General features: G+C 37.8%; 2 protein-coding genes across 2 annotated transcripts in view; both read left to right on the top strand.

Moving 5' to 3' along the window:
* LOC117409277 (cyclin-G-associated kinase-like) overlaps positions 1–7,492 on the top strand; it is an 85,846-nt gene extending 78,354 nt beyond the window's left edge. Inside the window, exons 26-28 of the mRNA XM_034015063.3 lie at positions 3,338–3,486; positions 4,330–4,506; positions 5,001–7,492. Coding sequence (XP_033870954.3) covers positions 3,338–3,486; positions 4,330–4,506; positions 5,001–5,102 — 428 coding nt within the window. The 3' untranslated portion in view covers positions 5,103–7,492. The remainder of the gene's footprint in view (positions 1–3,337; positions 3,487–4,329; positions 4,507–5,000) is intronic.
* Positions 7,493–11,212: 3,720 nt separating this feature from the next.
* LOC117408849 (centromere protein C-like) overlaps positions 11,213–21,814 on the top strand; it is an 81,536-nt gene continuing 70,934 nt past the window's right edge. Inside the window, exons 1-2 of the mRNA XM_034014206.3 lie at positions 11,213–11,551; positions 18,714–18,763. Of these exons, the coding sequence (XP_033870097.3) occupies positions 11,528–11,551; positions 18,714–18,763 (74 nt within the window). The 5' untranslated portion in view covers positions 11,213–11,527. The remainder of the gene's footprint in view (positions 11,552–18,713; positions 18,764–21,814) is intronic.

Below are 21,814 nucleotides of genomic sequence, written 5' to 3'. Positions count from 1 at the left end.
CTGGAACTAAACTGAACTGGTGGGCTTAAGGCCCCTGTATTTATACTACTATTTATATTACTGGAAAGTTCTAGGAAGTTCTAGAAGTTACTCCAAGTTTACTCAGCACTGAATCTATCTGGAATGTTCTGGAAAATAGGTAAATTTCAAAATATCACTGTCCTGGTCACAAAAGCAAAGTTTGTGGGGAATAATAGCCATTTTTTATACTTTTGAGGCATAAGCAATTAGGAAATAACACTTACTACCCAGGAACCAAAAAAAAAAAAAAAATTGTTACACGGTGTAATAACTAGATACTTTTTTGAATGTTTTGAATGCAACAATGCAATTTTCCTGCTTTAATAAATATTATGTTTAATCTCAAAATATCTAAACTGTAAAAATTAGCTATTTTTTACCATAGAAAAAAATACAGTCCTAATTTATTATTTGATCGATTCCATTTGTCATTATATACATCGATATAAATACTGGATAATCGATAACGTGCATAGTTAATAACATTATTTAAGTTTATCGAGGAAACTGCACTGAACGCGCTGCCTTGCTATTTACAGTATTTTTTGCCAGACAAGCAGTGGCCGTGTTCTTCTTTTCCTGCTCGTGTTAACTAGCATCTGATTTGCTGGTCCCATCCTAACAGCGAATCAGTTTTGAAAATGCTTTGTAAACGCCCCTTTGTGTATTCACTGTGTAAACAAACAAAACAAATATGTGCGCAACCTTATATCCAGAGCAGGATGACAGGCTTGTATTCCTGGCAAACAGCCTGTAAATAAATCATGCACATTGAAGAACACTGACTGTATATAGTTTGCGCTTCTTTGGAGTTTCAAAATTAACTGTTATATAATGAATACTTAACAATATTCAATAACGTTAAAAATAAATAAATAAACGATCAGTGATGTTAAACGCAGTTTTGGCATAAGGATCAACTAGCGGGTATGCATGTTGTGGTAAGTAAATCAATGTATTATTATTATGATGATGATGATGTTTTAGGCAGGGATTTCCGCATTGTGTGTTTCACAGTGTTTCACACACGTTACCCAGGCGTAATTACCCCTCACATTCAGTTGTTGTGCACAAGCTTTTACTTAACTGCAATGATATTCAAATAACGTCGCGGGAAGAGGAATGCACCGAAAATGTATGGTACAGTCCGATATTTACTCGAACGATTAGATTTTGTGTGCACTATTAATTGACTGCTATTTTGAGGCTTAACTGACAGCCCTAATGTGACAAGATGTGTTATGTTTCCAACAAAGATATATCTGAGCTTTTCAATATTAGTCTGGAGAACTGTCTGGATTTCTTTTCTCTTATGCTTGACTGTCTGAATGGTAGCACAGAAAACAGTATCAGTCAAAGAAAACTTACAGAAAAGGCTGCTAATGGGGTGCACATCACATATGTCAATGCACAGACATCATCTGCACTCTCACAATTTTGGAGAATTTACAGCATCAATATGTGCTGTTGTTTACCTGGATGCAAAGGCATACAGACGTGCTCAAATTTGTTGGTACCCCTCCATAAAAAACGAAGAATGCACAATTCTCTCTGAAATAACTTGAAACTGACAAAAGTAATTGGCATCCACCATTGTTTATTCCATATTTAATAGAAATCAGACTTTGCTTTTGATTTTTTATTCAACATAATATTGTAAATAATAAAACAAATGAAAATGGCATGGACAAAAATGATGGGACCGCTAACCTAATATTTTGTTGCACAACCTTTAGAGGCAATCACTGCAATCAAACGTTTTCTGTAGCTCTCAATGAGACTTCTGCACCTGTTAACAGGTAGTTTGGCCCACTCTTCCTGAGCAAACTGCTCCACCTGTCTCAGGTTTGATGGGTGCCTTCTCCAGACTGCAAGTTTCAGCTCTTTCCATAGATGTTCGATAGGATTCAGATCAGGACTCATAGAAGGCCACTTCAGAATAGTCCAATGTTTTGTTCTTATCCATTTTTGGGTGCTTTTAGCTGTGTGTTTTGGGTCATTATCCTGTTGGAGGACCCATGACCTGCAACTGAGACAGAGCTTTCTGACACTGGGCGGTACGTTTCGCTCCAGAATGCCTTGATAGTCTTGAGATTTCATTGTGCGCTGCACAGATTCAAGGCACCCTGTGCCAGGCGCAGCAAAGCAGCTCCAAAACATAACCGAGCCTCCTCCATGTTTCACTGTAGGTATGGTGTTCTTTCCTTTGAAAGCTTCATTTTTTCGTCTGTGAACATAGAGCTGATGTGACTTGCCAAAAAGCTCCAGTTTTGACTCATCTGTCCAAAGGACATTCTCCCAGAAGGATTGTGGCTTGTCAATATGCATTTTAGCAAATTCCAGTCTGGCTTTTTTATGTTTTTCTGTCAAAAGTGGAGTCCTCCTGGGTCTTCTTCCATGGAGCCCACTTTCGCTCAAAAAGCGACGGATTGTGCGATCAGAAACTGACGTACCTTCACCTTGGAGTTCAGCTTGTATCTCTTTGATTTTCCTCTTGCGGCCGCGCCCAGGGAGGTTGGCTACAGTTCCATGGACCTTAAACTTCTTAATAATATTTGCAACTGTTGTCACAGGAACATCAAGCTGCTTGGAGATGGTCTTGTAGCCTTTACCTTTACCATGCTTGTCTATTATTTTCTTTCTGATCTCCTCAGACAACTCTCTCCTTTGCTTTCTCTGGTCCATGTTCAGTGTGGTGCACACAATGATACCAAACAGCACAGTGACTACTTTTCTCCATTTAAATAGGCTGAATGACTGATTACAAGATTGGATACATGTGTGATACTAATTAAAGAAACCAATTAGTTTGAAATATCACTATAATCCAATTATTTATTATCTTTTCTAAGGGGTACCAACAAATGTGTCCAGGCCATTTTAGAATATCTTTGTAGAATAAGCAATAATTCATCTCTTTTCACAGCTTCTTTGCTTTATTCTATGACATACCAAAGGCATGCAAGTATACATGATAAAATAGCTTTTAATTTCATCACTTTTCAGGAGGAATGAAGCATTATTTCAATGAGCTGTAAGGGTACCAACAAATTTGAGCACGTCTGTAGGTGTGTAGTTTGTAATAAATTGGCAGGGTGGTGTATTGAACATGAATGGCTATTTCCACTTGTTTTAATTTGTACTTGCACCAAACTGAATTTTCATTAGAATGTTAGAAAAAGCAATAAAGTTTGACTGCATTAATCCATTCACCCCCAATGTCCAAGTTCAAAAAAATGCATATTGGAATGTCATCTGTCAAGTACCAGTCATGTAAATTGAAAAAACGCTTAAATTGAATGTGTTTTGTTTTCAGGACGGAAAACTAAAGTAAAGGAGAATGATTTTGAAGACCTGCTGTCCAAACAGGGCTTCACTTCGACACAGGATCGAAAGGGACCGAGGACCATTGCCGAGATGAGGAAGCAGGAGCTTTCCAGAGACATGGACCCCCTCAAACTTCAGGTTTCAACGGGTTTGCTGTCTACTTTTAGTCTACTGAGAGACCTATGTTTGTGTTGTCTGAAAAAAACAAATGGATACGATTTTTGAACTGTTGGTCATTTTTTAATTAATGTCTACTCCGTCCTTGAGGTGCTCATAAACCTGTTTGAAATGCAACGTGCTTCTGATAAAGAACTTTGTAAGTGTATCAGTTCTGAGGGTGATCATTTGCATAGTTCATAACAAATATGATTTATACATATTATACAGAGCAGTGAGATAATTTGATGAGATGGGGCAAGTTTATTTAATGTAATATGGTACCAATTGTACTGTGTTTTTTCATCGAATTCAAAAGGAAAGAATATTGTAGTATTTATTCAATCCATGCTTGTCCCAACTATAACACTCAATCACAAGAGTGTTTATTCATGACTGATGAAAGGACTGGGAAAGAGACCTATGTGTTATATTTTCAACTTCTATCTCATAATTGTTTTTTATTTTTATATTGAGATTTTAGTCTAGAATAGTTTCATGAATATCAAACTTTATTTTATTTATAAAAAGACATTAGTAAAGAAAAGGCTTTGCGGATGGGGCCCATATTAGCACTAAGCCTAACATTATAATAACTTAATTTAGTGTAACACCTTAAATGTAAGCCTTTTTAGTTGTAGTTTTTTAATCAAAACCCTTTGTTCAAAAAAGTAATTGCAATCTTGCAAAGATTTGGGCTGTTAGTGGTAGAGCAGCACACTGTGAACATTGCAAACAAAGTACGCCTGTGACTCAAACTAGGTTGAGTGTCTGCTCCTTTTAAGTCGGTATTTTAATTGATAACCGTGGGTTCTTTGTGTTCAGATCCTGGATTGGATTGAAGGAAAGGAGAGGAACATCCGAGCCCTCTTGTCCACTCTGCAAACTGTGCTGTGGGAAGGAGAGAACAAGTGGAAACCAGTTGGAATGGCTGACTTGCTGACCCCAGATCAAGTGAAAAAGTATTACAGGAAGGCAGTGTTGATAGTCCATCCGGACAAGGTAAGACGTCTAATATTTAGGTTATTGTAATTTGTAATTTTAAGGCATACAAAACATTTAGTTTGTTTTAGAACAAACGTATTACGCACTGTTACTTCTGTATGCTGCCTATTTTATCTTTTGCATGTTTCTCTTACACTCTTTGCTGTGTCAAACTTGATTAGAGGTAGCCACCAAACACTTATAAACATATAAGTCATTTAAATCTAAATTAAAAAAAAAAAAAAAAAAAAAAACAGATGAAAAGCTTATATTAACTTATTTAATCTGTTTAAACTCTTGTGGTTTCAACATTTAGATTTCTTTGTCCTTGACATTTCTGAGTGTGAGATCTGCACTCTCAGTGAAATTGTAAGTGTTGCTGCTGCTAATAGGTTACAATGGGGATGTGACTTTTAATGATTTATAACATGCTGTTATTGATGGTGTTCCCAACATGAAATACTTTTCCCAACATTAAATACTTTTCATTTTCACATTCTTTCCTCTTTTAGACTACCGGACAGCCTTATGAACAGTATGCCAAAATGATCTTCATTGAGCTGAGTGACGCTTGGTCGGAGTTTGAAAACCAGGGCTCAAAAGCACTGTTTTGAGGATAAAAAAAAAAAAAAAAACTTGATTCAGGATGGTTCAGTGGAATCTGTGTGTCACGAGTGTCCCTGTTTTATGTTCATAAGACAATCACTGTAAACAACAAAAAAGATCACTTAAACATTTGGCTAGCCACATGAATGTTCTATCTAGAAATAGTGCTATATATAGTTTTAATGAAATTGCGGTATTTAAGATAACCAGCAGAAATATCACACCTGCATTTTGTTACATTTGTATTGGATAAGGTGTCATAAAATGTTAAGATTATTTGAATGTATAAGGACTTTTACTAAACTTAAAAAAAAAAAAAAAAAAAAAAAAAATTTGTAAAATATTCTGTAACCAGATTATATTTGGCTTTGTGAAGATGACCACGACACATTTAGAGATTGCAAGAGTGTGTGTGTTTTTTTGTTTTTTTTCCAGATGTCTTTGTAATAGTTCACTATCACCACTGAATAATGTAAATAATACACTCAAAGTTTCTGTTAGAATAAGATAGCAACAGAGCCACATGTTCAGTCAGCGGTGATGATGGGAATTATGACATATCATGCCTTTTCAGTTTTTAAGACATGCAATTAGATTTTGCATTATTTTATACTCTCTATGAATGTGGCAGGGAGCCACAGATACAGTAGTATCATTCCTTTAAATTTTGCAAAACTATTGCTATGCTTTAATGACCTTTATTGTACTCCCATGTAATTTATTTATTTTCCCCCTTAACTAGTGGACCAATCAGACTTACTTATGTTTTTTATAAATTGTGCAAAGATTTTTTGGAGACAGGTTTATTGAAATGAATGTCTGTATGTAAAAAAGCACACCTCAGTACCATTTTAAGAGCATCAATCATTCCAAGGCAGTCTATTGCTCTTGCGAGGCATGTGTGTTCTTTGCAGCTGTACAGCTGTTGGAAGATAAGATGGTCAAGATTGGTAAACTGGGAATAGACAGCTATTCATAAAATGAGTTTTTGGTCTGGCTTCTGAGTTTTGAAAATTTACCAGATGGTATTTACCTGCTTCCAATAAGATCCCACATGACTCATTTTATTTAATTTAAAAAAGACTTCTAATCTGGGGGCGGATCCTCTTTGTTGGTATAGTCTTGTTTATAGACAACAAAGTTATAATCTTACCAAAAATGTCTATGAATGTCAGTTTAAGTAAATAAATAAACAGTAGATGTGTAAAAATGTTCACCACCGTGCTTGTTCAAAAACGACTTTGGAAATGTTAGGTACCGGGCAGTTTTGAAAGTACCACACATTTTCAACGTTCTGCATTAACTTATTTCTGCATGTTGCTGGTGTCGGTGCACTTAATGTGTGTGATTTAGTGAACAATGAAATGTGTGCAATGAAAAACCTATTGAAGTACAGAACATTATTATAGTATTTGGAATCAAGTATACTCTCATTAACTGTATGAACTAAAAAGTGGTGCCAGGTGAAAAAAGACCAAATCCTTTGGAAACCCATTTTTTTTATTTTAAACATTGGCTGCCTCCATACACGGGCAGTAGTGTGGAGTCACGGGCAGCAGTGTGGAGTAGTGGTTAGGTCTCTGGACTCTTGACCGGAGGGTCGTGGGTTCAATCCCAGGTGGGGGACACTGCTGCTGTACCCTTGAGTAAGGTACTTTACCTAGATTGCTCCAGTAAAAAACCCAACTGTATAAATGGGTAATTGTATGTAAAAATAATGTGATATCTTGTAACAATTGTAAGTCGCCCTGGATAAGGGCGTCTGCTAAGAAATAAATAACAATAATAATAATAATACATGATCTTAAAGCTGACATTTACTTATCTTTAACCTTAATAGTTAAGACTGGAAGCCTATATTCTTCTCCCATGCAATACCAGTAAGTTGCTGTAGGTAAAAAAGGCTTTGTAGAATGTAACCAAAAAAAAAAGGCACTACAAGGTTCCCGGGTGGCGCATCTGGTAAAGGCGCTGCGTGGAGTGCAGGATGCGCCCTATAGCCTGGAGGTCGCCGGTTGGAGTCCGGGCTATTCCACTGCCAACTGTGGATGGGAGTTCCCAGGGGGCGGCGCACAATTGGCTGAGTGCCGCCCTGGGGGAGGGCTTAGGTCGGCCAGGGTGTCCTCTGCTCACCGTGCACCAGCGACCCCTGTAAACTGACTGGGCACCTGCGGGCTTGCCTGTAAGCTGCCCAGACCTGCGTTGTCCTCCGACGCTGTAGCTCTGGGTTGGCTGACGGCACAGCGTGTGTTCATCTTCGCCCGAGTCAACGCAGGGGTGGTAGTGGTGAGCTGAGCCTAAAATACAATTGGATATTTCAAACTGTGAGAAAAAACGGTAAAATCAGCTGGCGATTTACTAAATTAAAAAAAAAAAAAAAAAAAAAAAAAAAACACCACATGCACTACAATGTAAATACATTAAACAAAAGAAAGCCCTATTACAAATATCCAGTGCATTATTATTCTGTTTTAAGCATGTCTGAGCCTTATTTTTTATTTTGACAAGGACACAGTTATGCCTTGTTTCCACGTATCAGTATCTTTTTTTAAAGTATCCAGAATCAAATGGAACATTATATTGATAGGAAACCAAATAAATGTGTTTACAGATAATCCACTTTCAATTTGTATTGGTGTAGGTACGTGGAAATACAACTGAATGATTTGGGACATTTTTTTTTACATTTCATTTTTGCCCTTAAAATAAGTAATTTATTATTGAGCAGCACGCACCTGATTCCTGTCCCTTTGGATTCCATGGCGGCATAAATGGTTTTGAAGAGTGAATCAATTCAATTGTGATGTAAACCATGACAGCAAAGACACTCCTTTACAAAATAAAATGATACATTTCTGCCTCAGGCATCCAAACAGGATTTTAATATTTCAGTAGGAAATAAATAATGTGATCTGTTGGTGTTCTCGCTATACTTTTTTTAAATTGTTATTTCTCGTCTAGGTGATTTTTAAGGATGAAGGGAATATGACTAACCTCATTCTTACTTTAGTCACCTCTTACAAGAGTGTAAAACAGTTTTCAATGAAAATAGATTGCTTAATTTGTGATCATTACTTATAATACATACATATATATATATATATATATATATATATATATATATATATATATATATATATATATATACAATATAATGATTTAAAATCTATCTTACATTATATGGAAGATTCTCAGCAGTTACTGTACTACGTTTATGAAAAATAAACTTAAATCATAAAATGAAGTCAAGCCTTTTTCCTTTTTTATTTAAAGCCCAGCATACACCAGGGTTATACATCCTTTACTTTTTGAAGGAATACAAAATAGACTACACATAATGACCATGAATGTACAATCAGATTGTACAGATTCCCTATGGGAGGATCTGTACAGTACATGGTATTGAAGATCTGTTGGTGCATGTACAGTGCCGTGAAAAAGTATTTGCACCCTGTCTGATTTTCTGCATTTTAGCACATTTTCCACCCCCGTGAGCTGAAGCTGAAGCTCAGCTGGGTCATGCAGCAACAAGACAATGATCCGAAACACACAAGCAAGTCTACATCAGAATGGTTGAAGAACAAGAAATTTTAAGTTTTGGAATGGCCTAGTCAAAGTCCAGACCTAAACCCCACTGAGATGTTGTGGCAGGACCTGAAACGAGCAGTTCATGCTCAGAAACCCACAAATGTCACTGAGTTGAAGCAGTTCTGCATGGAGGAGTGGGCCAAAATTCCTCCACGGCGCTGTGAGAGACTAATCAATAACTACAGGAAGCGTTTGGTTGCAGTTATTGCTGCTAAAGGTGGCGTAACCAGTTATTGAGTCTAAGGGGGCGATTACTTTTTCACACGGGGGCATTGGGTGTTGCATAACTTTCTTTAATAAATAAATGAAATATGTATCAAATGTTTGTGTTATTTGTTCACTCAGGGTCCCTTTTTACCTAATATTAGGTTTTGGTTGAAGATCTGATAACATTCATTGTTAAAAATATGTTAAAAATGCAGAAAATCAGACAGGGCAAATACTTTTTTACGGCACTGTATTTTATACTGGAATAATACTCCTGTATCTTAAAGAAAATGCTAAAGACAAAGGGTTGCTGCTGCTTTGGATCATGTACCCAACCACTTAATGGGGTTTATTCAGTTAATCTAAACATTGGCGAATATAAGTACCACCAGTGAGAAAATGTGCATAACAAGAGCAATAAAATCAAAACCTCTTAACAGTGCATAGAAGTGTCTTTAGTGCATATCTGCCTGTAAAAATATATAAAGTGCAGGTACTATTTTGTGATTTTTTCAAAGGGCAGTTGTGTTTAGATCTGCCCAGATCAAGTAAGAAGACCCCCATGTGTTAGTTCAGGAACACACCAGTGGTCCCACTGCAGTTAGACAATGTGACCAACAGCAAAGGTACCAGGATCTATAGTCTGTCTGTATGTATGTATGTATATATATATATATATATATATAATATATATATATATATATATATATATATATGTGCATGTATATATATACAGCTTGATTTAAATATTTGCATATTTTAAATATAATATAACAGTAATGATGTTCATAAAGTTGGAGGGTGAAGATACACATAGGGAAGATATAGCCAATGTATTGTATATAGAGGTGATTGCACATCTGTATGTGGCCACCACTGCTCTCCAGGAGGGGATCTATTGTCAAGAAACAGCAAGATAAAGTGTTTTCACAGGGCCACACAAAATATCTTGATACAGTAGATGAATGTCTTAGGTAAGCAGCTGCATACAGCAACCCTGTGTTTTCAAGTAATTGTAGCTTAAAAATGATTTCATAAATATTACTTATTTTGCACTGTCATTATGTACATAGATTTCAAATGTGCAGTTTTTAAAGAAATATGTTATCGCAAGTTTAAAGAAAGTACTCGGTTTGATTGCCTTGTCTTCCAGGTCAAAGTGTGTCCGTCAATAGACAGGAAAGAAGTCAGTGAACGAGTGGAGATAAATTCACCATCCAGGTAACATTGCCTAACAAGTGTGCAAACAGATATTTAACATAGAGTAGGATCAGACATCATTTTCAAAAATGAAAATACATGTTTGCAGAACATGTGTTTCTTTCAAAACTGCACTGGAGAGCTGAGACCAACTTGAAAGCAATTGGATTTTTTTCTTTTTTTTTTTTTCATTTCAAATTATCCAATTATGTTCCCTGACTGCAGAAACTCCCAACATAGCTCAGCAGAACTGAAGGGCAGTGGGCATCCTCAAAACCCACCACCAAGCCAACTGTCTCTTTACACCCAGGAGCTTGACAGCAGGATGTAATTATTATTTATTTCTTAGCAGACGCCCTTATCCAGAGCGACTTACAGTCGTAAATGAAAATACATTTCAAGAATCACAGTACAAGTAATAATACAATTAAGGACAAGATAAAAATACAATGACTTTGGTTCTAGCAAGTACAAGTATATGACAAAATACCATTCAATAACGGAGCAGATAAGTGTCAGTGATAGTTACATCAGGATGTACTTGAATACAAAATACTACTGATTAAATAACACTTGTGACAGATTACAGTACTCTAAAGTACAGGATTAAATGCAGTAAAATAGGGGGCAGATAAGAGCAAGTAAAGTGCATTTACGGAAGAGTGATGTGTCCAGAGGGAAAAAAAAGGAGTTCTACAGGTGCTGTCTGAAGAGGTGAGTCTTGAGAAGGCGCCGGATATCAAAATTAGCAAAGTATGTTTTCTTGGCTCTCAATTGTCTTTATTTCAGTATATGAGTATGTAACATTAAAATGCGTAAAACTTTAATTGTTATTCTCTAGGTGATTTTTAAGGATGAAGGGAATATGACTAACTTTAGTCACCTCTTACAAGAGTGTGAAATACAATAATTTAATTTCTGATATGTTTTCATCAAAATTCTATTTTTTTTTTTTTTTTTTGCAGATTACTTTGGAATGAATAATCACAAATATGCGCATACGTTTATAAAATGTCAAGCTCTCAAAAAACAAAGTGCACCCAATTTTATGTATAAACTGATGCGCCTATTTGCGTGATTATACGGTATTTGAATTTGTGAATTTGTAGGCGGTGGCAAGTTAGAGTTGCATGTTTCTGGCGGGCTTGAATTGCCCCTATCCCGTGATGCTCTCTGAATACTCCCGTTCTAAGGTTGTGTTGTTGTCATCGGTGCAGTTCAAAAAAGCGCGCGAGGTGGAAATACATAGATAATTCACGGATTAGTAAAATTTATTAAATTGTAGTAACGTTCTCAATGACACAGAAGTCAAATACCGACAGAGATGGTTCCTAATCCTTGGTGATAGTATGGGGTGAAATGCGCCGCTCTTGATGTTTGGTTAAAGAAAACACAGCCGCGATTTTTTTCAGAGGAAAACAAATTATACCTGGACAAAATGAATAACAAACTGCCAACCCTGGTAAGTTTTTTATTTTTTATTTTTTTTTAACAATATCAAACCGCGGACACAGAGATTTGTATGCTCTCGAATACCGTCAATTATATTTAATAACAACTTTTTTATGTGTTGGGGGCTGGGTACCAAACTCCTTCGGTAACTGTGTGGTGCTCTAATTCTCTCTACTTCCGTGTGTAGTATTATTGTGGAAAGAAACGTTGCACTGTTTTGTGATGTTTCGTTTTTGTTGACAGTTTATTTTAAGAGTTGTATGCAGGCGGACGCTGTTATTGTTTTTAGTTAAATATCTAAACAAAAATATAGCAATTTGTTTTTGGGATTAAACACTAGAAACCATCATAGAGCTTGTGTTTTTTTTTTTTTTTTAAGTTTGGTGGTGGGGTATTTTTTATTATTATTTGGCAAAATCGGTTATTTTTGTTTATTAAAAATAAACACTCAAACTCAGTTTCTATTGCATGTACGCTTTACTAACACATGCAGTGTTAACTAAGTGCTGAAGCGAGGATGTCCAAATTTGGGATTCAGGCACTAACTCTGGATACATTTTTAATCTGAGAAGTAACACATTTTGTTTTACTTCGCATTACCGCCCGCGTATCTAGCAATACACTAGTTTTTTTTTACAGCCACCCAAATCACTCTAGCTACTAGTATATTGACGGTATATTACGTAGTCCACAAAAAATGACGATTGATCATTAATGTCTTTGTACCCGCCTTCTGAAAGCCGTGCTCTTTATGTAGAAAGACAGTAGTGCATGATTAACAATTAAAAAAAATATTGCCAAAATCCAGATTTATAATTTTTCATCTTTAATAGACGTTCAGTAGCTAGCGTGTTATTACACCTACTGTCCAAGAGTATACGTATTTCATAAACAGCAAATACCTCCTCAAAGACTACTGCCACTGAAAATAACTAAAATGCTAAATATATTCATTACTACTTTTTATAACGCTCATCTTTCCCACTGTACTGTTCTGCATATTTCACTTGCACTTTATCAGCCATACATTAATCCCACACAACCTTTCAACAGACATATCACCTTTGATTCAAATTCCTCTGCCACTTACCTGTCCTAATTCTATAACATTTAATATCTGTAAGTAACCTCTAACTATAAAAAACCTCAGACTCAGAATCAAATAATAGTATTTTGAATGGAAAAACTGTTGAATGGTATGAAGATACATTTCCTGAATTGGACAAAGTACCAGTAATTCAGAAAAAAAGAAAAATGGCACAGTGAAATAATGAAATAATAACAATGCTAACAACATATTCTTAGCTGTAATTAAAAAACGATGACAAAGCAGAAAAGAAAAAAAGCACATGATACCCCAGCAGGGCCACAGCCAGGAATTTGGGGGTCTGGGACAAGTCATTTGGAAAGGACCCCCCTCTTAATCTAGCAAGCACACATTGACAGCATTTGCCCTGTAAACATCCTTTCAGTTTTTTTTTTTTAATGTTATGAAAACCTCAGTTGAAGATATAGGTTCTAATTGGTTAAAATACAGTAAACCTATTTCAATCATACATTTTCTAATTTATATATACTGTAAACATTTCATCATATGTTTCATTATATACAGCTATGAACAAAAGATTTGCATCATTCATCATTTTAGGACTGAGACATAATTAAAACTAACTATACGAACATAATTTAGATCTTATTTTATCAAATAAACTACAAAATGGTATTGCAGAAATCCACTGGAAGCCGTAAGTAGTACAGTAGTATTTAATGTTAGATTTTGAAATGTCACATTTTTTTAAAGTATATGGAAAACTATAAAGCGGTATGTACAGTGGCTCTCAAAAGTGTTCACCCCCCCTTGGACTTTTCCACATTTTATTGTGTTACAACATGGAATCAAAATTGATTTATTTAGGCGTTTTTGCCACTGATCAACACAAAGTCCATAATGTCAAAGTGAAAAATAAAATCTACATATTGTTCTAAATTAATTACAAATACAAAACAGAAAATAATTGCATAAGTATTCACCCCCTTGAGTCAGTATTTGGTAGAGGCACCTTTGGCAGCAATTACAGCCATGAGTCTGTTTGGATAAGTCTCTACCAGCTTTGCACATCTGGACACTGCAGTTTTTGCCCATTCTTCTTAGCAAAATTGCTCAAGCTCCGTCAAGTTGGATGCTGGGGCTTTGGGTCTGCCAGACCTTTTCCCGTCAGAGTTTCCTCCAGTTTCCAAATGCCTTTTGATGGTGTAGGAAACTGTACTCACTGACACCTTGTCTGTCTTTGCAATTTCTCTAAAGGGAATACCTACACTTTTAAGGGTTATAATGGTCTGTCTGTCTTCCTTTGTTAATTGCCTTTTCTCGCCATTATGAGAGCAATATACTACTTTCTGCAGTACAATACTGTCCAAATAATGCTTAAGAGGGTGTAGTAACACAGTCTGTTCCAACACTGCTTTTATACAGACAGAGGGTTTGTAAGTAATCAACAAAAGTTGGACACCTGTAGGAATTGTTGGCATCAGCTTTCAAGGCTTAATTTACTTCCATTGCTGCAGAACAGCTGTAAGTTGTTAACCCATTACTTGTTCCCTGAAAAAGGCCTTTTTGTATAACTCTGAAATGTACATTATTTTTCAGTTTTTGGTAACCTAAACTTTTTTTTTTAACCTCTGGCAGTTTACTGCTTACCTTTCTACCATTTCAGGTTATTCACTGGACTTGAACTGCTTAAATTTCCATAAAAACTGGAAAAATGGGGGTGTTCTAAAACTTTTGACCGGTAGTGTGTATATATAATTAAAAAAACACAGGATCAACACAGCAGCTTTTGAGCCTCTATTTAAAAATTTTAGACAGCAAAAAGTAAACATCAGATTATGCACGTGCAAGCATAGTGATCCTTATGGAAAGCTGTCTGTGTCAAAAAAGAGCCGTTTCAGGACTGGCTAGCAACAGTTGCAGAAGCTGCTGTGTACAGTCATTACAGCGGAACTCAAGCAGGGATCTGTTAACATTAGCTAAAAACAAGGCAATAAAATTAGCAACAATTTCAAACATAATACGATTACTGCAGAATGTTGCTATTACAAGCATTGCATAATTAATTAGGGTCCTTGCGTTAAATATGCAAATAACAGGTTTAAGACTGACATAGCGCTTGTTAAGCGTCAGCATTATAAAAATCAATAAAAGAAAGACGCATTTGCTTCTATTAGTAGCTAATGTTAAAGGCTTTTTTGTGTTCTAGAATATGTTATGCAATTCAAATAGTTATTTTATTTTCTGTAATCGACTACACTGACCCATCCCTAATTAGGATTATTATAAGTCAGTTTTAGTGTTACTGTGACCATATGGTAACAGCTCGGTTGCATGTTTGCTTGTGAAAAAACGAGTATCATTTGTACACATACATTTTCAAATCTTAATAGTTTTGTCATTTTCTGACAAGCACACAAATGTGAAAAAAGATATAAATATATTGGGCCAGATAAAATTGTATCCGGGCCAGTAAAAACACTAGCTCAGTGGCCCAAGGGGCCAGTAGTTAAAAATCTAAACGTAGAGCCCTGATATACCAGTGACCAAACGTGATTTTTTTTTTTTTTTTTTTTTTTTTTTTTGGAAAAAGCGTTTTTCATATTTTCTCATCTCTACCACATATAGTATGCCTGCTCCTGTTGCAACTTAGATAATATGAAAGGACATTTAGTGGCCTTTCATTTGATATGTTACATGCATGCAGTATGAACTATCCAGTAGTTAAACATACATAAATGAAAACCATGAAAAACAGGCAGAAATAGGGCTGAGTGTAAAGACTTAAAGAAAAGAAATGGAGCGCTGGATAAAAAGAAAAGCATCTTTTTCTTCTGCTGCATGCAAAAACTTCACGTCAGGCAATGGCAAAAGCAATGGAGAGTGCTCTGTCTCAGTGATGAACAGCTGTTAGGTCTCCTGAAAGCAGCTTATTTTAAAGCAACACCAGTGTGAATGATGCAGTAATATACAGTGCCCTCCAAAAGTATTGGGACAGCGAGGTCTAACCTGTTGTTTTTGCTTTACAGTCAAGCAATTTGTATTTGTGATCATGAGATTAATATGAATAATAATGTTTTATTTTTGGGTAATTCCATGCATACATTTGATCATTAGAACAAAAACATACTTTGTGTTCAACCCACTTATTACAAGTGACCATAAGTATACTTTAAGTAACTTTCAGGGTGTAAAAGTCAGTATTTGGTTGCATAGCCCTTTGAGGCAATAACTGCACGAAGTCTGCGACCCATTGAGCTCACCAAACTCTTTGTGTAATCATTTGAGATGCTTTGCCATGACTTTGCTGCAGCTATTTTGAGTTCTTGTCTATTCTTGGGGTGTTCTGACTTCAATTTTTCCTTCAGCATGTAAAATGCATGCTCAATTGGATACAAATCTGGAGATTGACTTGGCCAGTCTAAGATTTTCCACTTTTTTCTCCTGATGAACTGCTTGACTGCATTGGCCGTATGTTTTGGGTCATTGTCATGCTGCATGGTGAAGCACCGCCCAATAAGTATGGAAGCATTTTCTTCTACATAAGCAGACAAAATGTTTCTGTAAACTTCAGAATTCATTCTGCTGCTGCCATCATTAGTTACATCATCAATAAAGACAAGTGAGCCAGTTCTAGAAGCGGCCATGCATGTCCAAGCCATGACATTACCTCCACCATGCTTCACAGATGAGATGGTGTTCCTTGGAGCATCTGCAGTTCCATTCTTTCTCCACACTTCAACCTTTCCATCACTTTGGTAAAGGTTTATCTTGGTCTCATGTCCTTAAAACTTTGTTCCAAAACTCTCCTGGCTCATCTTTATACTTCCAAGCAACAGTGGATTTTGATACTTTCACCCCAGCACGCTGGAGGTTGTTTGTGATTGCACTGACAGTTTTAGGGTTTTCCTTGACAGCTCTGATTCTGTCATCAACTGGTCAACCTGGTCTTGGCTGATTTGGTAATTATACCTGTGAAATTGGGCATGCCAAAATCAACAGTTTCTGTGCTATGGTTCTGATTTGAGTTAATTTTCTTTCAGCTTTGAAATTGCCTGCTTTTCTTTAATAGAAAGTTCTTAGGTTTTCATATTGATTTTCGACTACGGACTCCAAACACTGATGTCAAAGTGAGACAAGTTAATAGGATGTCCACAGCTCTTTTATGAGTGCCTAATTACCCAACAACAAACACCTGACCAACAAGAGACACCTGACAGCCAATTGTCCCAATACTTCTGCTCCTTCAAAATTAAGTTTTTTTTATATGCAGAAGTGCCTTTTTTTTGCCATTCCCATCCTAAAATTTTGGAATCTCCCCCCAGCACACAAAAATGAAATTCAAGCCCTGCGCACAGTTAATAACATTATTTAAGTTTATCAACGAAACTGCACCGAACGTGCTGCCTTGCTATTTACAGTATTTCTGCCAGACAAGCAGTGGGCGTGCTCTTCTTTTTCTGCTCTTGTTAACTAACTAGCATCTGATTTGCTGGTCCCAAACTGTTTGACACAACTTCGATATTTAACAACGAAAGCGCACATGATGCATAATTTACTATACGGCATAAGGTTCCATTATAATAATGTTCGTGGTTCCAATTCAGCCTGTAAATCCCTGTAACTTGTGGCAGTGGAACAGTATGTTTTTCTTTCCATTTGTAGATTTTTGCTTGCCATTGTAACTGTGTCTGTATGGGTGTTTTTGTTATTTCTGTATACCCCATGGTGTCTGATAACAAAAACACCCAAACAGACATGGCAAGCAAAAATCTACAAACGGAAAGAAAAACATATCGTTGCACTGCCATCTTGAAGTTGTGTCATCAACATTTTCAATTCTAACTTTCCTCAGCAACACAGTGTGACTGTACACAGGGAACGTCTGAAATAATGCCAGACAATATTTCAACGTCAGATTGTTGAGAAACTGATAGGGAGATGGAATTTGTGGCCAAATTAGACTTTCCCACTCAACGGTGTGTAGATGATTGTGCATGTGTTGTCAGGAAATGCAAATGAAATCCAAATACGAAGGATGAAAAAATGCAATATTTATTTTTTTAGGTTGGATCATCCTCAGAGACCTCATTCCGAAAGGAAATAAATAGTTTCAGAATCTCATTTGCTAGTTTATTTGATACGTGTCCATTCTGCAAACATTCCTAATAAGTTGGAGCTATATCTAAGACTTTGTGGGTTTATATTGAAACAACACAGTGCTGCTATAATTGTGGGTAGGTCCCTTCATTAGTTGGAAATGAGAACAACTTTGGTTTTCTTTGCCCCGAAACTGCTTACACAGCACAGACATTTTTTTTATTTTATTTTTTATTGAATGCAGCATTAATCATAATCACACAACATACGAAGGAAACATGTCCAGTGTGAAAGATGTCTACTACACAAAAAACAAAAGCAGGTACAAGTTCCTTCCTTATGGAAAATTAGACAGACCATGTTTGTCACACAGACTAGTGTGTTTCAACACATAATATAGCTTATACAATGGTTCATTGGGCATGCGTCTGTATGTTTCAGAGTACATGTGAGGGTACATGCGGAAGTTATGTTTTTTGGCTCAGAAGAGATGCTCTCGAACAGTGATTTTGGACATAGCAGTGTGGCATTATGCAGGTGTTACTGGCTGAAGCAGTTTTGCTTGAGACTGGATTCTCATTGGCTGCCTTTTTGGCACAGTGCGAGATTGACAGTGGGCAATTCATATTTCAGTTTATTAATTCGCAGTTCAATCGTGGAGCAATAGATTTACCAGAAGCCTATCAAGCCTTTCGTATGAATGAATTGACTAATTAATTTCTGAATTGATGGACAAATTAATCTGTGAATTTGTGCACAAATTTATGAATTAATTGATGGATTAATTGATGGATTAATTGATGGATTAATTGATGGATTAATTGATGGATTAATTGATGAATAGTTATGGCACAAATTGCGCTTCATATGAAATATTCAAATGGGTGTTCTTTCATGTTGGTTTATAGTACATTAAAATCTTAACTGTGTCTCATTATTTTTTATTGTTTCAGTACAAAAATATTTATGGCAGTTAGATTTATCGTATCTGACTTTTTTTTTTTTTTTTTTTATTAATTTCTAGGCACGGGCACCTGTTCGGCTTCGGTATATAAATCATGGGGTCGCTGAAAGGTAATAAAATTATTTCTTATATAACACTGGCTTTAATTCCTCTATGATTACAAAGTATGATTAGGGCATTACTGTTTATTTGTTTCTTTATTAGATGAAAAATGTGATTTTTAACAAAATAACAAATCTCCTGTTTGAACTTAACTGTTTTCCCTCACCCCCCAGTATTTGTTTCACTGCATCAGGGTTAGCGATTTTTATTTATTTAAAAAAAAAAAAAAAAAAATACAAATAAAAAATCGGATTTATTTAATTTAAATCATATTTCTTTTTAATCTATTTTTTTTTAAATTATTTTATATTATTTTTTTAATATGCCATTTTGTCTTGGCTTTATAACCCCCATGCTTGGTGCAAAAACAATTGTCGGATTACATTGGATGGAGAAAGTACGATAAGAACTATTTTGGAAGTGTAGTTTTATAAATGGTCAAATACTGTATTACAGCTTTAGCCAGGTGCTGAAGCAAAAACCTCAGGCTAAGCCACAAGCCCAACAGCAGCCCTAGAATTGATGCCACAAGCCCCAGGGCCCCTTTTCAAGGAGACATCTGGAGTACTGGCGTCCATGCACCACAGACATCTGGTTGCTTGCTACTGTTCAAACTGGCTATTCTCTGTAATTCAAGCATGGTCCATCTCCTTTTAGGGGGGTGACTACAACATTAGTCATTGACCCACGAGATTCTGCAGTATTGTCTCAGGTTGCAGTCAATCAGACCAGGCGACTGGTTCACCACGGTGGACTTGAAGGATGTGTATTTCTACATCCCCATAAGACCAGGGCACAGAAGGTATCTGTGGTTCGCTTTTCAAGGAACAGTTCTGTGTCCTGCCGTTTTGCCTCTTCTAGCTCCCTGTGTCTTTTCAAAGTGCATGGAAGCTATCCTGGCCCGATTGAGACTCGGCGGCATTAGAGTTCTCAATTACCTGGATGCCCAGTCTGTAGCTCAGGCAGATGCCCACACAGAGCTTGTCACCAGCCAACTTCATCAGTTGGGCCTGTCTGAATCGTGCAAAGAGCCAGATCACACCTTCGCAGACAGCCACCTATCTGGAAGTGTGCTTGGACTCCAGGTCTGTGCTGTCCACTCTGTTGGACGACAGTGCGGAGAATAGCCACCTGTATAGAGCTTTTTCAGCTCAGAGTGCTTACAGTAATGACGTTCCAGAGACTTCTGGGCTTGATGGCAACGCTGCCCAGACCCTTCCATTGGGTCTCCTGTGTATGTGCCCTCTCCAAGCCTGGTTCAAGCAGGTTTTTATCCCGTGTTGAACCATGGCTGCCTAGTGACAGTGTCTCACCGCTGTATTAAGGAGATCTCTTGGTGGACGCAGTCTACCCATCTACGTCTAGACGTAGCACTAGGCAGAGTCTCCAGAAGGGAGATCATCACCATGGACGTGTCCAGCCTTGGCTGCGGCTCTGTGTGGAATGGCAGGGGGGCAACCCCCCTTGGCAGGGTCTACGTATTTTAGAGCTGCAGGCAGTTTATCTTGCCTTGCAGAATTTTTTGCAGGAGGTTCAAAGGAGACATGTGCTTGTCCGTACGGACAACACTACTGTTGTGGCTTATATAAGCCTCAGAGTGGAGGCTTCACCTCGAGGTGGTGATCCTCATTTGGGAGAGGCACAGGAGAGCAGAGATGGATCTCTTTGCCTCCCAGTAATCGACCCAATGTCCTCTCTGGTTCTCCAGACCTGGATTCTCCAGGCGGAGACCTGCTAGCAATAGAAGTCTTGGAACACCAGTGGCTGAGGCAACTGCTGTATGCCTTCCCACCGCTCGCCATGGTCCCGCTGTGTCCTGGCAAAAATCAGACAGGACTGGGCCAGGGTGCTATTAGTAGCCCCTTATTGGCCAAGGAGACTCAGCCCTGATGCAGCTCCTGAGCGGCCAGCTGTGGAGCCTGCCCAAATGCCGCTAAAGTACAGGATTAAATGCAGTAAAATAGGGAGCAGATAAGAGCAAGTAAAGCGCATTAAGGGAGAGTGATAGTGTCCAGAGGTAATAGAGGAGTTCTACAGGTGCTGTCTGAAGAGTTGAGTCTTGAGGAGGCGCTGGAAGGTGGGCTGTCCTGACATCTGTAGGAAGGTCATTCCACCACTGTGGGGCGAGGGTGGAGAAGGAGCGGGCTCTGGAGGCAGGGGGAGCGTAGAGGAGATAGCCAGCCTTCTAGTGCAGGAGGAGCGGAGAGGTCGAGTGGGGGTGTAGGGAGAGTTCAGGGTCTGGAGGTAGCTGGGTGCAGTCTGGTCAAGGCATCTGTAGGCGAGTACAAGAGTCTTGAACTGGATGCGAGTGGTGATCGGGAGCCAGTGGAGTGAGCGGAGCAGTGGAGTTGCGTGGGAGAAGCGATGTAGAGAGAACACCAGGTGAGCAGCGGAATTCTGGATGAGCTGGAACGGACAGGTGGCAGACGCAGGGAGGCCATCCAGGAGGGAATTGCAGTAGTCTAGGCGGGAGAGTACCAGGGCCTGGACCAGGAGCTGGGTGGCGTAATTGGTGAGGAAAGGTCGGATTCTTCATATGTTGCTCAAGAAGAATCGGCAAGTGCGTGCCAGAGTGGAGATGTGCTGGGAATAAGAGAGGCAGGGGTCCAGGGTGACTCCGAGGTTCTTAGCTGAGGAGGAGGGAGAGAGTGTGGTAGATTCCAGAGGAATGTAGATAGAGAGATCAGAGGAGGAGGGAAAGAAAAGGAGGTCAGATTTAGAGAGGTTGTTTGAGGTGATGTTAGTGCATCCAGGAGGAGATAAGACAGACAGGTAGAGATACGGGAGGGGATGGTGGAGTCAGAGGTGGGGAAGGAGAGGAAAATCTGAGCATCATCAGGGGTCTTTCTACAACAGGAGGGCCACTACTCCAGGTATTTAATACTCAAAGAATGGGAAGTTAAGACCCATTTTAGACCTCAGAAGCCTGAACAAATACATCTTAACAGAAAAGTTCAAAATGGTATCTTTGGACACTATCATCAAGGCAGTTCAACTCGGAGACTGGATGGTCTCTATAGACCTCAAGGATGCCTATTTTCATCTTCCAATACACAACA

This window comes from Acipenser ruthenus, chromosome 2 (genome assembly GCF_902713425.1).
Source record: "Acipenser ruthenus chromosome 2, fAciRut3.2 maternal haplotype, whole genome shotgun sequence".
Taxonomy (NCBI): domain Eukaryota; kingdom Metazoa; phylum Chordata; class Actinopteri; order Acipenseriformes; family Acipenseridae; genus Acipenser; species Acipenser ruthenus.
Note: the sequence above shows the minus strand (reverse complement) of the source record. Positions and strands in the feature narration are given on the sequence as shown.